This window comes from Eschrichtius robustus, chromosome 3, assembly GCF_028021215.1.
Source record: "Eschrichtius robustus isolate mEscRob2 chromosome 3, mEscRob2.pri, whole genome shotgun sequence".
In the NCBI taxonomy this organism is placed as follows: domain Eukaryota; kingdom Metazoa; phylum Chordata; class Mammalia; order Artiodactyla; family Eschrichtiidae; genus Eschrichtius; species Eschrichtius robustus.
Genome location: NC_090826.1, coordinates 33,406,158 through 33,425,501, shown reverse-complemented (window position 1 = coordinate 33,425,501; position 19,344 = coordinate 33,406,158). Strand labels below are relative to the sequence as shown.

The following is a 19,344-nucleotide window of genomic DNA, read 5'->3' as shown; positions in this document are numbered from 1 at the left end:
GGTTGCAGTGGGTCAATGGGACAGCTCTGGCTAGCCCTGAACTGGGCATGTGGTGCAGGGAGAAATTTCTGACAATCTTAGCCAGCATCCTAGCTCTGTCCCTGACTTGGCATGTGACCCCAGAAAAGTCACATCTCTCTGAGCTTCAAAGTGGAGTCATAGTTGTGAAGCTGGGACACAAGGGTCACCATACAGAGCTGACACACCAATTCAGTTCAGGGGCTTCCTGGGCGTCCTGTACCTGGATGAGGTTGGCTGCTGGCATCCTCCGCTTCTCAAAGTGCTTCTGCCTGTGCTGCTCCTGCACCTTCAGGGCAAAGCCGGAGCCAAGGATGCCCTAGGACGATAGGCATGGTTCGGGGAATATGGTGATGGTGGGGACAACAAAAGGTGCCCCCACCGCTGCCCATCTGAGGTGCCCGCCACCACCCATGCAAATGCTGGATGGGGCTTAAGCAGGATCTGTCCCCAGGACGCCCCCGCCCAGGGCTGGGCCATCCTAAGCGGAGGGGGACTCACGGCAGGCAAGGCAAAGAAGGAGATGCCTAGTAAGGCGAAGCCAGCAGCCAGGACCCTGCCCAGCCACGTGTGTGGCGTCTTGTCACCATAGCCAATGGTCGTCAGTGTAATCTGGGGACACAAACAGGTTACCTGCAGGGCTGGTTACGGGGGCCACCCACAGGAGCTTGTTGGGTCACAGGCAGGTGGGAGCCTGATCACAAGGGAGGGGGCCTCCATGGTTGCCCACAGGGACTGGTCACAAGGACTTGTCACGGGGGCTGGTTAGAAGCATAAATGGATTCTCCCCCTCCCCCGTGCTGGAGGGGGAGAGGGGTACAGGTCACAAGGGCTTGATGTAGGGAACTAGATGGGTTCACATGCTGGTTCACTGGGGAAGTTGGGGGACTAACACAGAGGCTGGTCACGAAGGTCCCAGCCTTAGTCGAGAGGACAGGGACAGGCTCCTAGGTCGGGGTCACGATGATCAGGCCTGGGAGGGTCCCAGGGAGAGAAGGGCGGCCCTGCACAGACCCTCACGCACCGTCCCCCACCAGAGCGAGTCGGCGTAGGAGGAGAAGTCGGAGTTGGCGTCCTTCTCAGCCAGATAGACCAGGAAGGAGGCGAAGATGAGCACCAGGAACCCGATATACCAGGCGGTGATCAGCTCCTGCGGGGTCAGCAAGGGATGAGACCACACACCTGGCACAGGTGGGGAGGTGGACGGCTCCCAGAATGGCCTATGGGAGGCGTTCTGAAAGGGAATAAGAGTACCCACCTCTCGGAAGTCCCCGGAGGTGGCTCTGCCTGCCTTTCTTTCTCAGCAACTCCCTTCAAGGAGACCCTGCCCCACCTTCACGGAAGAGCCAGGCCCTCACAAAACCTCAGAGCACGCCCCGGCCCTGCCCTTGACCCTCCAGGTTCCATGCTCAGACCTCCGCCCACAAGCCCATCTTGCACCGCCCCCCAAGCCCCACTTTCAGGCTTCCATCCCGCCCCACATCCTGTCCCGCCCCAGCCCCACCCTCAGACCCCGCTCCAGCTCCCCACTTCGCTGTAAGCGTAGACCCCCAAACCCGGAAGCTTCCAATTGAGACTCTCAAGCCCTGCCCTTCAGGCCCCGCCTCCTGGCCTGGTCCTGACCTCCCCTCCAGACCCCGCCCTTACCCCGCCCCCCGAGGTAGCCCCTGTGGCCTCGCCCGCGCTGGGTCCCTGGTCTCCCCTACCACGGCCCCGCCTCCGCTCGGCCCCGCCCCTCCAGCTGCCGCACCAGCTCCGCCCCGGACACGCCCCCGGACACGCCCGGCCTCACCTTGCTGTGAGCATAGACCACCGAGCCCAGCAGCTTCCAGGTGCCGCCGCGGCGGTCCATGCGCACCATGCGCAGGATCTGCAGGAAGCGCATGCTGCGTAACGCAGACGTGGCAAAGATGTTGCCCTGCGTGCCGGCGGCAATGACGGCCACCGAGGCCACGAACACGATGAAGTCTGCAGGGGCGGAGAGCGGGCGAGGTCATGGCCAGCGCCGGGGAGCCAACCTACCCCATGCCTGGACCCGACGTTGGGGGTTCCTGGGGCCGAGGGGGCGATTGGGAAGGTCTGTTGAGTCTGTGTCAGCAGCCAGGGTCCTGGGGTCAGGGTGTTAACCCTGGGGCTTGGGGTCAAGAGTCAGGCGGGGCTGGGTAGGCCCATTACCGATGACACAGAAGGGTTTTCTGGCAAAGCGGAAACGGCCCTGCCATCCTCGGTAGCGGCAGCAGCATCCAGCGGACCAGATGCGGATGATGTACTCCAGACCAAACACCACGATCATCACGAATTCCTGTGGGACCAGGGGCCTGAGTTCTGGTCCCCACTCTTCAAGACCGGGGTCTAGGTCACACAGCACCCACCCAGCCCGGAGTCCCTGGGTTAGGGGGACTAGGATTTCCTCAGACCACCTCTCCTGGAGGTTCTTAAGCCTGGATGGACCTGAGGAGGATTCCAGAAGGAAGTGGCTTCTTCCATGTCTTCCAAAGAGACTGAAAGCCCAAATCTGTCCTCCCTTGCTGTCCCCATGAGCTGTCTGGGTTTTTCTTCTCCTCATCCCACCCTCCCCCTCCCAGCCATCCCAGCCTCTGTAACCCTGACCAGGTGACATAAGGGGTGGTTGGTTGTCTGTCACTGTGACCCTCCAAGGTGCTTCCCGTTAGGGGGAAAACCCCCATCACACCAGGAGTGGTGTTAGCAGTTTTGATCCTGAGAAGGAGTGGCTCTCCTCTGGGCCCACCATAAGCCCTGGCATAGAGGCGGGAGCTCTCCCAACACCTGCTATAAAGCAAGGGATGAAGCCCAGAGAGGGGCAGCCACCAGGTCAGAGAACACAGCACAGCAAGCCACTCTCTGAGCCATGGTATGAGAAGCCTCACTCCACCTTCACCCTCAGACCAGAGGTGCTACCCCGACACAGCCTCCCTCAGACCCAGACTCCGGCACTCACCAAGATAAGGAGACACTCGTTGGCAAGTTCCTGGTGCTCCTGGATAGTGGACAGCACGGACAGCACCAGGCAGCTGAAGACCAGCAAAAATCTGCAATAGCAGCATGAAGGAGAGGGTTAGACTGCTGGATGGACAGGGCAGCCAAGGAGCCTCTGGCAGGGGGCTGCAGAGTCAGAGGAGGAGGAGGAGGGAAGCTTCACTTGGGAAGAATAATCTGGAAAGCAGACTAAGAATAAGAGTTCCCTGGAGCTGTGGCTCGGTGCTGGACACCAAAGGGAGAAGCCCCAGAGCTCCAGGAGGCTGCTGAGCTCACAGACACCTTACAGCCCTCTCAATTGCCCTTGAGGCAGCTGCCGCTCACAGAGGTGGTCACTGAGCTGTGGGTGGTAGGTCTGTCTGGGCTGGCCGAGGGAGGGACCCAGGAATCCCCCCTTCCCTATGAACTCCAAGACGGCAGAAGCATGGTTTCACCTGCAGAATGAGGACAATTGCCTCTGCCTTCATGGGTTTTTTGTTTTTTTGTTTTTAACATCTTTATTGGAGTATAATTGCTTTACAATGGTGTGTTTGTTTCTGCTTTATAACAAAGTGAATCAGTTATACGTATACATATGTTCCCATATCTCTTCCCTCTTGCATCTCCCTCCCTCCCACCCTCCCTAGCCCACCCCTCTAGGTGGTCACAGAGCACAGAGCTGATCTCCCTGTGCTATGCGGTTGCCTCCCACCAGCCATCTATTTTATGTTTGGTAGTGTATATATGTCAGTGCTACTCTCTCACTTTGTCACATCTTACCCTTCCCCCTCCCCATATCCTCAAGTCCATTCTTTAGTAGGTCTGTGTCTTTATTCCCGTCTTGCCACTAGGTTCTTCATGACTTTTTTTTTTTCCTTAGATTCCATATATATGTGTTAGCATACTGTATTTGTTTTTCTCTTTCTGACTTACTTCACTCTGTATGACAGACTCTAACTCCATCCACCTCACTACAAATAACTCAATTTCGTTTCTTTTTATGGCTGAGTAATATTCCATTGTATATATGTGCCACATCTTCTTTATCCATTCATCCGATGATGGACACTTAGGTTGCTTCCATGTCCTGGCTATTGTAAATAGAGCTGCAATGAACATTTTGGTACATGACTCTTTTTGAATTATGGTTTTCTCAGGGTATATGCCCAGTAGTGGGATTGCTGGGTCGTATGGTAGTTCTATTTTTAGTTTCCAGTAAGGAACCTCCATACTGTTCTCCATAATGGCTGTATCAATTTACATTCCCACCAACAGTGCAAGAGGGTTCCCTTTTCTCCACACCCTCTCCAGCATTTATTGTTTCTAGATGTTTCTAGATGTTGTTTTTGATGATGGCCATTCTGACTGGTGTGAGATGATATCTCATTGTAGTTTTGATTTGCATTTCTCTAATGATTAATGATGTTGAGCATTCTTTCATGTGTTTGTTGGCAATCTGTATATCTTCTTTGGAGAAATGTCTATTTAGGTCTTCTGTCCATTTTTGGATTGGGTTGTTTGTTTTTTTGTTATTGAGCTGCATGAGCTGCTTGTAAATTTTGGAGATTAATCCTTTGTCTGTTGCTTCATTTGCAAATATTTTCTCCCATTCTGAGGGTTGTCTTTTGGTCTTGTTTATGGTTTCCTTTGCTGTGCAAAAGCTTTTAAGTTTCATTAGGTCCCATTTGTTTATTTTTGTTTTTATTTCCATTTCTCTAGGGGCTGGGTCAAAAAGGATCTTGCTGTGATTTATGTCATAGAGTGTTCTGCCTATGTTTTCCTCTAAGAGTTTGATAGTGTCTGGCCTTACATTTAGGTCTTTAATCCATTTTGAGTTTATTTTTGTTTATGGTGTTAGGGAGTGTTCTAATTTCATACTTTTACATGCGCCTGTCCAGTTTTCCCAGCACCACTTATTGAAGAGGCTGTCTTTTCTCCACTGTATATTCTTGCCTCCTTTATCAAAGATAAGGTGACCATATGTGCGTGGGTTTATCTCTGGGCTTTCTATCCTGTTCCATTGATCTATGTTTCTGTTTTTGTGCCAGTACCATACTGTCTTGATTACTGTAGCTTTGTAGTATAGTCTGAAGTCAGGGAGCCTGATGGAATTAAATACTGAGACAGCTACGGAAGGAAAGGGGATTGGGGAAGACAGGTAGGGAGGGAACATGCAGAGGGGGAGAGGGTGTGTGGAGGGCAATCAAGCAGCAGGGAGCCATGCCATCCAGGCCTGGAACTTCCCGGAGGGCAGTGGGAAGCTACTGAGTGGCCCAGAACCAGATGGTTAGAAATGGAAGGAACTTTAGAATCCAACTCATCGGACACTTCCCTCAACCCTAATTGCACACATGAGGAAACTGAGGCCCAGAGGAGGAAAGGGATTCACCCAAGGTCACCCAGGATGTCCAGGACAGGGGTGAGATTAGAGCCAGGGTTTCCAACTCCCCAGTGGATGGGAAGAGGGGAAAGGGCGTGAGGAGAGAAGCTGCTGGACTCAGGGAGAATGTGAATATGTGAGGGAAGACAGGATGTGGGGCACAGGCTGCAGATGCGGCAAAAGGGAACGAGGCTGGCCTCCCAGAAGCACTCCTCCTTTTGATGGGGGTGTTGCTCCTGAAAGAGACTCCAGAGGGAATGGGCTTCTCCGGAAACGCATAGACCTACAGCCTCTCCAAAGTGTTCCCAGAGTGTCCCCACCTGGGACTGCTGACACTGCATTCTGCCTGAAACGACTCACGACACACCGCTGGAGCCTGATGAGATGCTGCTCATGCTCCCCTCGCCCCAACCCTCCTGCTGGGATGCCCCCATCCCACTGTTCCCTCAGAACGCCCGCTCCCAGTGCTTGCCTCCCAAGTCACTGTCTATGGCGCTTTATTTGTGTTCATATTTCATCGCGGCAGGGGCATGGGCTCCGAGTCAGAGAGACCCGGGTTCAAATTCCGGTCCTGCTGTGTGCGTGACCCTGGAAAAGTCACCTACCTTCTCTGAGCCAGTCTCGGCATCCGTAAAGTGGGGGCTGACGCGGGGATAGGGTGGGACATGGGAAGGGCGTGGCTCCACCCTGGCCCACTTACACCTCCCTGGACAGGCTGCGTGGAGGGCAGGTATAGGGCTGCAGCCCAGCACATGCCCCACGGGGGAGGACGTAGGTGGTAGATGTCAGTAAAAGGTTTTGGTTGAATGAGTGAGGAAGAGGAGGCCTCCTGTGTCAGTTCCAGGCAGGAGCTGAGTCGGCAAAGACGTAAGGCACAGGGAGAGGTGGGGGAGAACACCAGCTCCTCACGTTCAGTAATTAACCACAGAAAACGCAGCGAACCCAGCACCACATCCACCGGGAATGGGGACCACCACCGACACAGGGCTCAGGGCGGAAGGGTACTCCTGAGATTATTCCATCCAGCCCCCTCCTCTGGGAGGGCTGCAGCCAAATTTTGATGGGCCTTCACCCCAGCCCTGGACAGAAATCCTTCAATCCCACTGCTCAGCTGACCTCAGAACCTCAGGTAAATGGGTCACGTTTGGGGCTTCCTGCTGAGTGTTTCAAGAATTTTTTTTCCTCACCACCATTCTTTCCATGTCGATAGTACACATCTCTAAAATGTCCACTTCACAATAGGTTACGTGAAAAAAGCAGATTATGAAACCTTAAAGCAATGTGATTCCAACTTTTAAAATATAGATTTTTTTAATACACATACCAAGAGTCAGCAGGGCTGATCTCTGGGTGGCAAAATTAAGAATGATTTGGCTTTTGTTTTGCTTTTTGCTTATCTTCATTTCTTAGTATTTTTAAAGAATAAACATGGGCTGCTTGGGTAATAACAAACTAACATCAATTTTAAAATGCATTTCCTTAAAAATACAAACGGGGGTGGGGGAACCTTTAAATTCTGTCCCCACCCCTTTACCACAAAAGCCTTGGCCATTTTTTAAAAATAAATTTATTTATTTATTTATTTGTTTATTTATTTTTGGCTGCGTTGGGTCTTTGTTCCTGTGCATGGGCTTTCTCTAGTTGCGGTGAGCGGGGGCTACTCTTCGTTGCGGTGCACAGGCTTCTCATTGCAGTGGTTTCTCTTGTTGCAGAGCACGGGCTCTAGGCACATGGGCTTCAGTAGTTGTGGCACATGGGCTCAGTAGTTGTGGCGTACGGGCTTAGTTGCTCCATGGCATGTGGGATCTTCCTGGACCAGGGATCGAACCCATGTCCCCTGCATTGGCAGGCGGATTCTTAACCACTGTGCCACCAGGGACGCCCCCAGCCTTGGCCATTTAGCAGGTGTGAGGGTGTGGCAGCCTCTCCCCGAGTCCAGTTCACCTGTCAACGGCCTGCTCAACATCTCTTCTCGGTTGTCCAGGGGCCTCTCAAACCCAACGTGTCTGAAAACAAACTCTCAATTTGCCCTAAAATCTCTCTCCTCTCCGGTCGCCTCATCTCAGGAATGGCACCACCTTCCATCCAGGGACTCAGGCCAAGTATCTAAGAGTGACCCTTGACTCTTCCTTTCCCTCACCCACCACATCCTGTCCTTTAGCAATTTCTATTGGCTCTAACTACAGAATGTAGCCTTGGACAGACTAACCCCCATCATCTCACCCCGACTGGTCTCCCTGCCTCCACTCTGGCCCAACTGGAACCCTCTTCAAAGCAATCAGTGTGATTTTCCTACAAAGCAAAGCTGGAAACCAGGACTCTCCACAGAACTCTCCTCTGATTTCCTATGGCACTTAGAGAGCGGCAGTCAAATTCCTCAGCATGTCCAGCAAGGCCCTGCGAGATCCGGTCCCACCCAGCCCTTGAACTTGATCTGCTTCTCTCCAGCCCCTCCATCACTGTGCTCCAGCCATTCTACCTCCCTGCCATTCCTGGAACACATCAAAAGTTTTTCCATCTCCAGGCTTTGCACTTGCTTTGCTGTTTCCTCTGCCTATTTATTGCTCCCGTACTCATCCAGATCTCTGTTCAAACATCACTTCCTTGGAGAGGCTTTCCCCAGCCACCCCCTCTCCAAAGTAATGGCCCCATCCCCGCTCTCTCTCCCCTGAATCTGCTTTATTTATTTTTTCATAGACTGAGTAAACGAACAGCAGAAATTTACCTTAAACAAACCTCAAAACATCATGTCACCAAAGCCCCCAGTTTGTACCCACTGCAGAGGCTCCCAAAGTTCCAAGCACATCCATCCCTGACCCGTTGGGCTCCCAGCAGCCTTCCTGAGAAGCGAAGAGAAGGCAAGTCTCCAACCTTGACCAGCTCTATTTGGTAGACACTGTTTAAAAAACCCCTGAACTTCGCCTCCTCCTGCCTTCATACACTGGCTGGGGGTTAGATGCTCGACACAGTTGAAAAGATATACTTAGTTTGTCAGAGAACATCTTGTGTTCCAGGCAGCTGAATAATTATCCCCATCTTCCAGTTGAGGAAATGGGCCCAGGGAGGGACAGACTTGCTCCAGATCACTCAGTGAATCCATGGCAGAGCTAGGGCCCAAGCTGCCTTGGCCTTCCTGAGAGGTCCTCACACAGCCACCCATTCTTGGGACAGCAGAGAGAGATCATGTCTGGAGCTTAGGGATGGAGGAGACAGGGAGAAGGAGCCCTGAGCTGGGATCTGGTCGTGTCTGCCAGAACCAGCGTGTGACTTCATTCATACAACAAATAAGGATTGTCTAAGGATTGTCTCTGGCCCCTTCTGAGGCTTCAGTTTCCCCATCTACAAAGTATAGATGGTACACAGGAGCTGGCTTGGGCCCTCTAAAATCACTCCAGCAGAAAGGCCAGGCTGGCAGCCGCTTACTGGAGCATCTTTACCCAGCATGCCCGGCTGCAACTTGGGGCCCATGTTCTCCCTTGCCCAGCCCAGCAGGCAGAGCTGGGATGGGTGGGTGATGCCTGGCTGGCTCTCCCTGGTTAGAGCTTATTGTGAGACTTACTGCAAGCCTTCCTCCCCCACTCACCCATTCTGTGACTATCCCACTCATTCAGGAAGGCAGCAAGGAGATTAGGGATGAATAGGTGAATGGTTTGCTTGGATCCATGGTTGTCAAACTACAGCGGGCATCAGAATCATCTGGCGGGCTTATTAAAATACTGATTTCTGGGCCCCATCCTAGAGCATTTGATTCAGTAAGTATGAATTGGGCCCTGAGAATATGCATTTCTACAAAGTTCCTGGCGATTCTAATGCTGCTCCCCCAGGGACCACACTTTGAGAATCACTAGGTTAGTGAATGGGAGTGGTTGTGGTTGACTCAATTATTAGCCAACTCAAGGCTTTTTTTTTTTTTAAATTTTTATTTATTTATTTTTGGCTGTGTTGAGTCTTTGTTTCTGTGCGAGGGCTTTCTCTAGTTGTGGCAAGCGGGGGCCACTCTTCATCGCGGTGCGCGGGCCTCTCACTATCGCGGCCTCTCTTGTTGCGGAGCACAGGCTCCAGATGCACAGGCTCAGTAGTTGTGGCTCATGGGCCTAGTTGCTCCGCGGCATGTGGGATCTTCCCAGACCAGGGCTCGAACCCGTGTCCCCCGCATTGGCAGGCAGATTCTCAACCACTGCGCCACCAGGGAAGCCCAACCCAAGGCTTTTTAAACAGCTGTAATCATTGCCTCCCCCACCCCACCCCCGCCCCGCCCCGTGGCCTTCCTCAAATTAGTGCCAGGGAACCCTAACCCTAACCCTAACCCTAGCCACAGTGTAAGAAGGCAGGGGGGTGGGGTGGGGGGAGGAAAAGCCTGCTGGGGAGGTGGGTCTCATGCCAACCTCAGCTTCACCCCGGTTCGCTGTGTGACCCCATAACTGGTCCTGCTGGCCAAGGCTTCCTGTTGGCCAGGCCCTGGCGGAGCCCTCCATGTGCATATTCCTAACCCCTCCTCCCAGCACTTCCATGAGAGCAGCACCACAGTCACCATGGCCCATCAGTGAGGAGACAGGCTCCGAGAGGTGTACGATGATGGCTGCACAACTCTGTAAATACACTAAAAACCACTGAACTGTGCACTTTAAAAGGGGGGCAGGCGGTTATGGTATGTGAATTGTATCTCAATAAAGCTGTTACTTAAAAGGAAAAAAAAAAGATAGAAAGAAAGGTATACTAGGTTGTCCAAAGCCATAGGGCCAGGACCTGAACCCAAGTCCACCTGGACCACCAAGGCATAGTGCCTCTCTGGGCCTCAGTTTCCCTGTCCGCAATATGAGGTGGGGAGCGTCAGCCTTACGACTCCCCAGCAGTGGGGTGGAAGGGAAGGGTGAGCCATGAGCTTAGTTCCAGACTCTTTGGGGATGTCCCTGGAGAGACAGATGCTTGGAGGCTGGAGAGATGGGGATATGGAAGGCAAGAGGGCTGGGGTGGGGTGGGTTAGGCAGCAGAAAAGAGGTTATCGCCTAACCTCTCTGAGCCACAATTACTTAAGAAATGTTCATTGCAGGGACTTCCCTGGTGGTGCAGTGGTTGAGAATCCACCTGCCAGTGCAGGGGGTACGGGTTCGATCCCTAGCCCGGGAAGATCCCACATGCCATGGAACAACTAAGCCCGTGTGCCACAACTACTGAGCCTGCTCTCTAGAGCCTGCGAGCCACAACTACTGAGCCTGCGTGCCTAGAGCCCGTGCTCCGCAACAAGAGAAGCCACTGCAGTGAGACGCCCACGCACCACAACAAAGAGTAGCCCCCATTCGCCGCAACTAGAGAAAGCCCGTGCACAGCAATGAAGACCCAACACAGCCAAAAATAAATAAATAATAATAATAATAAAAAAAGAAATTGCTCATTGCCATCCACACTCAGCCAGTTTTATTGTAAAGCCAGCAATTAATCATACAGGCCCCCAAGAAATTAACAAGTGTAACACAGTGGTGATATGATGAATGAAGTGATAACAGTGTACCCAGAGGTTGGGGGGAACCCCAAGATGGCTTTAGCAGAGCCAAAGTAGAGGGATCAGTGAAGAGGTGGAGGTGACGAGGACAGGGGTGGGGTGCCCCAAGCAGAGGAAGCAGGATGTGTGTGCAAGCAACAGAGATGTGGGAGCCTGGAGGCAGCCCAGGGCAGCCGGTAGTTCTGGTAAGTGCAGGCCTAAAACGAAGGGGCAGAGGAGAAACCAGAGACGGCCAGATCAGGCACCCTCAGACCTTATGAACGTTACCTAAAGGCAATGGAGAGCCATTGAAGAGGTTTAACGGGGGGAATGATATGGTCTGATCTGTGTTTCAGGACCACAACTCAGGGGCAGTGGGGACCATGGATTAGAGACTGATCAGGAAAAGCAAGTAGGAAGCTCCACGATAATTCAGATGAGAGATGACAGTGGCAACACGAAAGAGAAGTGAATGGACTGGAGAAAGTGTTAGAAAGTGTTAGGAAGTAGGACTTGATGGTTAATTGGAAATGGGGACAATGAGAGAGAATAACTCATATTTCTGGTGTCGGGACTGCATGGATGAAGGTGCCATGACTGAACTGAGATGGGAGAGCCCAGTGGAGGAGCTGGTGTGGGGGTGATGAGCTTCGTTTTAGACGTGTTGAGATGGAGAGGGCTGGGCAAACACTCTGGGTATGAAGACAGAAACCTGAGCTGGAAATGTGGATCTGGGGGACATCGAGGGAGAGGTGGTGACTGAGGCCATGGGTGCGGCTGAGACAGTCCAGAGAGCATGAGGCAAATTTAGAGGAGGAACCGATGGAACCCCAGAGGTGCAGAGGGTGGAGAGACCCTCTACCCAGACTGGGAAGGAGCAGCCAGTGAGATGGGATAGAAACCAGAAGAGAGAGGTGCCAGGCCAGGAGAAGTAAGTGTTTCAAGGTGGGAGTGTGGATGACAGTGTCAAATGCTGCCAAGAGGTCAAGCAAGTTAAGGCCTGAAAAATGTCCACTGGATTTGGTGACACGTTGGTCACTGGGTACCTTGGCAAGGCCAGCCACAGAGGGCGGGGAGGGCTGGAGCAGGTCTAGATGGGATGAGAAGGGGAGAGGGGCAGTGAGGAAGTGGAGACAGTGAGTGGAGGTATAACTGTTTAAAGAAGTTTAAAGTGTAGAGGCCGAGATCGGTAGCTGGAGAAGGATACGGAGCACAGGGAATAAGCCATTGTTCTTTTTGTGGTTGTGGTTGTTGTTTTAAGATGAGAGAGCCAGAGTGGAAGGACCCAGGAGAGAGGGAGAAGTTGAAGATGTGAGAGAGAGACGGAGTGATCAATGGAGTGAAGTCCCCAGGGCAGCTGGGAGGCTGGGATCCAGAGCAGGGGAAGGGCTGGTGCTGAGCAGAAAGGACCCCGCCAGTTTCCATGGTGACAGGCGGGAAGAGGGAGAGACCAGGTGGGAGAGGAGACTGGGGGACAGATGCAAGAAGCCTAGAGAGCCCCCATCAGGGGACTCGACTTTCTCTGGGAAGAGGAGGCCAGATCTACTTTTCAGTAGGGAGCAGAGTGGGTGGGGGTCTAAAGAGGGGGAAGAGGTTTGAAACCGCAGGTGTGGAGAATGGGAAAGTGAGCTGACCAGGCCCTGGAGAGGGGTTCAGTGGGAACACAGGACCCTTATCCCCATAGGGCAGGATAGGAGAAAAGACCTAGAACATCGCAGGTGCTCCACACACGCATTTTTGGTTTGGCTTGGGTTGGGTTGGGCTTTTTTTGGTTTTTAAAGCTTGATGATTCTGAGGGAGGAAGGAGTCTGTGTGGGATGAGGGGACCTCCCCGCTCCCCACAAGGCCAAAGTAAATGCAGTTCCAGGCCCTGCCCTTTCCTTCCCACTGGGTCTCCTTCCTTCCTTCCTTCTCTCCAGTGTCCCTCCTCCCACACTGAGCCCTGCCAGGGTCTGCCCCCGGCCTGGCCACCAGCCGGCTCTCTCATTTCTGCATCTGGCTTTGGGAGTGTGTGACTCTTTCCTTGCCTCCCAGACCAGGACCCCAAATGCAAGGTTCTACCTTCCCTTGGCTATGGAACCCTGGGGCCAGTCTGTCCCCATTCAGCCAAGGTTCCTGGAGGGCAGAGGCCATGACCCCCACCACCTTCCAGCAGAAGAGGGCTTCTTAAACCCCAAACCCAAGCTGATACTGACGAAGGAACTTCAACTAGACCTGAGAGGCACTTCCTGACAGAGGTGCAGTGTGGCCCAGAGGGTCCCAGGCTCCTCTGGGGAGAACAGGCTTGAACTGTCTCTTGCAGGGGAATAAAGGGTAGGGGCAGTCAGCCAGGCCTCAGAGCGAGGCTCTTTCCAAGAATCCTCAGGGGCTGGGACGAGAAGTTTCCCCTGATCCAGCGATTCTAAATATGGCAAAGGGAGCAAAAGCACGTGACCCAGGGCCCCGCACCAGGGCTGCTGCCGCGGCCGCCGTTTCTCTGGGCCAGAGGCCTGCGCTGGAGCTCAGGGCTAAGGGTGAGGTCTCAGTGGAACCCCAGTTTCCCCATCTGCAACATGAAGGTAGGGGACAACTCAGCGACGGCTAAAGTCCCTTTAGCCTTACAACTCTCCAGCCGTGGGGCAGAAGGGAAAGGGCTGGCCTTCAGCTCAGTTCCAGATTCTTTGAGGATGTCCCTGGAGGGACAGCAGCTGCCAGTACATAGTACAAACTATGAAAAAAATGCGCCCTCTTGGAGGACCAATTAGAAAAGGCATTCCCTTTAGCCTGAAAAATGATAGAAATTGACCCTTCCAAATGACCCCATTAGAACGAGGCAACCCTTGCTCTGGGCTGATCCACCCTCAAGCACAGGCTGGATTCGGCACCACTCACCCTCTCAACCCAGCCCTTTGCATCGTACAGGGCGCACAGGACATGGGGCAGCCCTGGAGATGGCCCTGACAGCCACCACAGCCCTGGAAGGGCCAACCCCATGTGGTACCACGTGGCTCCGTGCCCCTCTCCCGGCTCCCGGGAGATGGACACTGACCCAAGAAAGCCGCCCCCCCCATAGGTTGGGCTGAGCCAATCAGATTGTTTCTCTTAGGCATGGAATTAAGAACCACAGAGGGCTACTCAATATTCTGTAATGGCCTATATAGGGAAAGAATCTAAAAAAGAGTGGGTATCTGTAGATGTATAACTGATTCCTTTTGCTGTATACCTGAAACTAACACAACATTGCAAATCAACTAGATTCCACTAAAAACTTTTAGGGCTTCCCTGGTGGCGCAGTGGTTAAGAATCTGCCTGCCAGTCCAGGGAACACGGGTTTGAGCCCTGGTCTGGGAAGATCCCACAGTCCGCGGGGCAACTAAGCCCGCGCGGACAACTACTGAGCCTGCGCTCTGGAGCCCGCAAGCCACAACTACTGAAGCCCGCGCGCCTAGAGCCCGTGCTCCGCAACAAGAGAAGCCACCGCGATGAGAAGCCCGCGCACCGCAACGAAGAGTAGCCCCCGCTCACGGCAACTAGAGAAAGCCTGCACGCAGCAGCGAAGACCCAACACGGCCAAAAATAAATAAATAAAAATAAATAAAAATTTTTTTTAAAGTTTAAAAAAAATTTTTTAAAGAAATAATACATGAATGAATGAAAAAAAAAATAAAAGATTACGTATGACTTAGGAAAAAAAAAAGAACCATAGAAGCACGTTGGCGGAGGTGCAGAGAGAAGTGGAGATGAGACTGTCGCTCCAGAATCTCATCTCCCCCCTCTCGACTCCACGAAGCCCAGATGTGCTTCCTGCTATGAAGCCTCTACAAATTCCTCCCTCTCCTTCCGGTAGGTGTTCTCCACCTCCACATGCCAATTTTTCTTGAGCCAGTGTGAATGGTCTTGGTCCCAGGATGGTACGGAAGGCGGTGTCTTCTCAACAAGGTGCTTTATGAGTCACAACCTCGTACCCTCCCACCTGAACCAGCTCCAAACCCTCCTGCTTGTTCTTGCTGCTTCCCTCTGCCATGCCAGCTAGACTACCTGGTGCACCAGGTAAGTGGGCTGAGCAACATGTCAAGGGTGGCAACGAGGAAGGAGCAGGGGCTATGCATGTGTTCAGGGCTGGCCAGGCAGCGCTGACTCCTCAAATAAACAGGGAGCGTGGCCTCCCAAGCAGGAGGCCAGCAAAGTGAAAGCAAACTAAGGCGTGGAATTCAGGCAGCCTGAATTTTGGAAACTTAAACAAGATGGCCAATGGAAACTTTCCCCTGGTTCTACCTGAGCAGCTTGTGTGGATTTGGGTGACTCAGTTTTACATGCTGAGCTTGGCATAAGATTTCATTTGAACAAAGAGCTTTGCTGCTTTTTTTTGTTTGTTTAAAGTGTGAAATCCACCGACTTGCAGGCTCAGGCCCAAGCACCTTAAGCATGGTTGCAAGGCAGGCCCTTACTCACGGGGCCACCTGACTCTCCACCACTCAGTGCCCCACCTGGCACACAATACTCCATTGTCACAGCTCTGTTCCCCCCAAAAAAGCAAACAGAGCTTTTTTGCTCTGTTTTTTCGCTCCTCACCTTTGCTCATGCTGTATCTGCCCCTCCTCCAATCTGGCTGGGTTAGGTGGGAGCCCCCACTCTATGCTCCCTTAATCCCCCATCTCCAGCTCTACACTCACCTCCATCATGGCATTTGCCTCAACACATGAAAAGCACTGTTTGAGTACCAGCCTCCTCCCCTAGACCAAGAGCTCGTTGAGGTCCTGTCCTTTTCACTGGAATGCCCTGTTCCCAACTCAGGATGGGAGCTGGGTAAAAGTTTCCTGAAAGAGGGGACGACCCAGCACCAGACCTCTGACTGGTACTGGTACCCAGTGTGCCCACACCCTGCTGGCCGCTCCCAGCTCCACACCTCAACCCTCCCCGCAGCAGATGGGATTATGAGGGAACTGGGGCGGGCAGCAACACCCAGGAATCCCACAGTCCAGAGCCACAGAGCATTCACTCACTCATTCAGTAAGTACGTATTTAGTGAGTGCTCACCGTGAGCCAGGCACAAAGACCGACAACATCCCTGGCTTCATGGAGCTTACGTTCTCATGGGGGGAGATGGATAATAAATAAATAAGACAATGTTCAAAATGTCAGATGATGATGGAGAAAAATAAAGCGGGAAAAGGGGACAAAGAACATTGGTATGGGAGTCGGGAGCTATTCTCTAGAGGGTGGTCAGGGAAAGCAGCATTGAGAAACGGACATTTGGGCAGAAGGAAATGAGGTCTGAGAGAGGTGCCTGAGACCTGAGCCAGAGGGTGCCTGGTGTGTTCCAGAACCATCAAGAAAGGAGTGCTCCCAGAGCGGAGTGAGGAAGGGGGAGAGTAGTAGGCAGTGGAGGGAGGTGGGAAGCAGAGCATCTACTGGCTAGTGTGAAGATTTGGGCTTTTAGTCCAAGTGAGATGGGGAGTTCTGAGCAGAAAGTAACATGATCTGACTTATGTTTGCAGAAGATCACACAGGAGGTTGAGTGGAGAACAGACTATGGCGCGGAGAGGGGATGGGGAGAGCAATGGCATTCACCCCTGTCTTGAGTTGAGACGCTAATGGTTAATCCAAGCGACAGGTGATGGTGACTTGTACAACGGGAACAGAGGTGGCAAGAGGTGAGCAGATACTGACTATATTTTGGCACTGAAAGAAAGATCCCTTAGGGTCAATGAATCCTCTCTTTATAGTTGGGAAACTGAGTCCCAGAGAGGGGCATGACCTACCTGTGATGATACAGGAGATCAGTGGCAGAGCTGGGACTGGCACCCAGAGTTCCCTATTCCTAAGGTAATGTTTTTTGATTTCTCCTCTTTCTGTAGAAGGACCCAGGCACCTGTCCCTCATCCCCACCTTGAAAATTCCTTCATCCTGGCGGCAGACTGGGGCCCGCCCCTGCCATTCCTGCTGTATGTGTCAGGGTGGCACTGGGTTCGAGGATTACCCAGGCCTCCAGCCACTTGAGCCTGGCAGGGGTCAGGGTCACCTCTTAGAAGCTTTCTGTCCTCTGAATCAGCAGAACTTGTGCAAAGGGGGAAGGGGGAAGGGAGGGAAGAGTCAAAAGAGGGGAAAGAGAGCTTAGTGCCCGCCACTTGGTTCTCCCAGAGCAGAGAGGGCACCAAGAGCTGACAGGGTGGAACAGGAGCTTGGGGAGGGCTGGGCCCCCTAGGGAGGACAGCCTGGGAGTCCTGCAGACTCAGCCATTGAGGATCTCACCCAGTGGGAGGTTTAGGGGGATTGATAGGGCGGGAGCGTTTGGATGCATTTGCTACCAACAAGCAAAGCAGCATGCAAACACACAGGCCACACCTGGGGCAGTTGGTTACAGCTGCCCTGAGAGCATTGCTCACCATGGGAACCCCAAATCCAGGACCAGCCAGACTGAATTCAGCAAGACTGGCTCCAATGGGCCCTGACAGCTGGGAAAGGCTTGCTGAGTGACCTTGGCCTGCTCCACAGCCAAGGTGGAGGAGTGGTGAGGAGAGTCTTAGGCTGGAAGCTGGAAGCACATCTGCAGACATCTCCCCCCGCAAGTTTCCTCGGCCTTTAAGGGGAGAGGTTCCGCCTGATTCAGAGTCCCTTGAAAGGCAAGGCCCTGCTTCGTGGCTCTGAGAAAGGTGTCAGGGTTGGGGGCAGCAGACGGGGAGGCACAGGATGTGGACACAGCTAGGAACCTGGGTCAACAGGCTCTCTATCCTGAGTCTGCCACCACTCAGGAGGGGTTGGAAAGCTGTCTCTGAGTTACAGTTTACTTCTCAGGGAGAGGAAGGGGTTGAGTAAGGGTCTCCAAGAGCCCCATTTTTTGCTGATCCATCTGGGACTGATGATTTTGACTTCCCAACGGGAAATGAATGAGGCAGCTCCTGAAGCTGCAGTCCTGAGGGACTTTTAGAGTCTCCCAGAGGTGGAAGGTCTTTTACATTTCATTTGCATGGCACTCCTGTGCGTGGAAAGTCTAGAGAGACCTCCTTCTACCTCCAAAATTCCCCTATGATTGAATAATCATAGCAAGGAGGAGTCAGGGTAGACCAAAGCAGGACTTCCAATAGCTCATTAACCACAGAAACAGTGCTGGAGGTCGGGGGAAGGGGACAAATTGCACCTCTGGTCCTGAAGCCCCCTCCTCTTCTGAGGAAGACAGAACCCTAACTGTTTGAGAGCGAAAAGAACAGGGCTTGAATTCAACTCCGATCCTGACCCCTGCCAGGCTCAAGAATTCAGCCTTGGCTGCATGACCTTGAGCAAGTGAACTGTCCCTCTCTGGGACTCAGTTTCTCCGTCTGTCCAATGGGGCCAATGATCCCTAGTGCGGCAGCCTGGAGGCAGGGGTCTGGCCCCGATGAACCCCGCGCTGAGGGGTTGCAGAAAGGCTTGGGTTCACTTCGGGACGCAGAGGAGGTTGACGCCAGGCCGGGTTCCTCGGGAGAGGGAGGGATTCCTGGGGAGGAGGGCTCCTGGGGGACTCCTCCCCCGGCACGGCCTCCTCCCCTTCCCCCTCAGGAGCCCCTTCCAGCTCAGGGGTCCTCGGGGCTGTCCCCGCCTTGTCAGCACGGGGAGGGGCATACTGGAAGGGGCGGGACGCGGTGGTGGGCGTGGCCCCGTGCTGTCCCTGGGAGGGGCGGAGCGTCGCCGACACCCGGCACAGCTCGCGAGAGGGGCGCGGGCGGCGCTGAGGCTCCGGTTACCTCCCTGCGGCCTCCCCCGCCCCGCCGGCTTCTTTTTCCGTTTCCAAATTAACAATTGAAAACGCGGCGGCCTGAAAGGCGAGCAGCGGGCCAAGCGGAAAGTGTGAAGGTGCCGCCGCGTCCCCGAGAACGGGGGCGGAGATGGGGGCGCGACACCCCGACTGCCCGCGGCTCGCCCACCCACCAACGCTGCGTGCTGGGGACTGAGCGCCCCAGGACCCAGAGGTGCCAAGGACCCTAAATCGGGTCCTGGCCTGATCCGGCCCCTGATACTGCCCTGGCCAGTGTTGTAGGACCCAGTGCCCAGACTCGGGGTGGTGCCAGCCCCCGAGGGGGGCGGGGGGAGGCGCTAGGGCTGGGTTACTACTCTCGAGGCTGAGTGCCCAGGAGGGGCAGGTGCCAGGCAGCACCCTCATTGCACAGTCCTTAAGGGCTCCCAGAGTCAGGTAGTTTCGCACGTGAACTCAAACAAGTCATTTCACCTTACTGAGACTCAGTTTCCTCATCTGGCAAATGGGGAGGGAAGATACAGCGACCACACAGAGCTGGTTGTGGGGAATAAATTAAAAGAGAAGATGCATGAGGCTGGCCACAGTGAACACAATAGATAGTAGCTATTATTATCTTGGGTTGATAATGATGATGATATTGAGCCCTGGGCACACCTCCACCTCCACCCACAGCCAAAGGAGCTGTCCACCAACGGGGAATACTGGAGTTGACAGGTCTTTCCCTCCCCTCACTTCCTCAGGGCCTCCCCAAAGCCCCACTTGACAGATAAAGAAACTGAG

The 19,344-nt window shown here is 53.6% G+C and overlaps 1 protein-coding gene across 2 annotated transcripts in view; it reads right to left on the bottom strand.

Moving 5' to 3' along the window:
* Positions 1-19,344, bottom strand: part of KCNQ4 (potassium voltage-gated channel subfamily Q member 4) — a 54,688-nt gene that overhangs the window by 18,980 nt on the left and 16,364 nt on the right. For both annotated transcript variants that reach the window (XM_068537899.1, XM_068537900.1), the window contains exons 2-7: positions 2,978-3,068; positions 2,194-2,320; positions 1,811-1,986; positions 1,043-1,168; positions 520-630; positions 242-337 (exon numbers count right to left, since the gene is read on the bottom strand). In XM_068537899.1, coding sequence (XP_068394000.1) covers positions 242-337; positions 520-630; positions 1,043-1,168; positions 1,811-1,986; positions 2,194-2,320; positions 2,978-3,068 — 727 coding nt within the window. The remainder of the gene's footprint in view (positions 1-241; positions 338-519; positions 631-1,042; positions 1,169-1,810; positions 1,987-2,193; positions 2,321-2,977; positions 3,069-19,344) is intronic.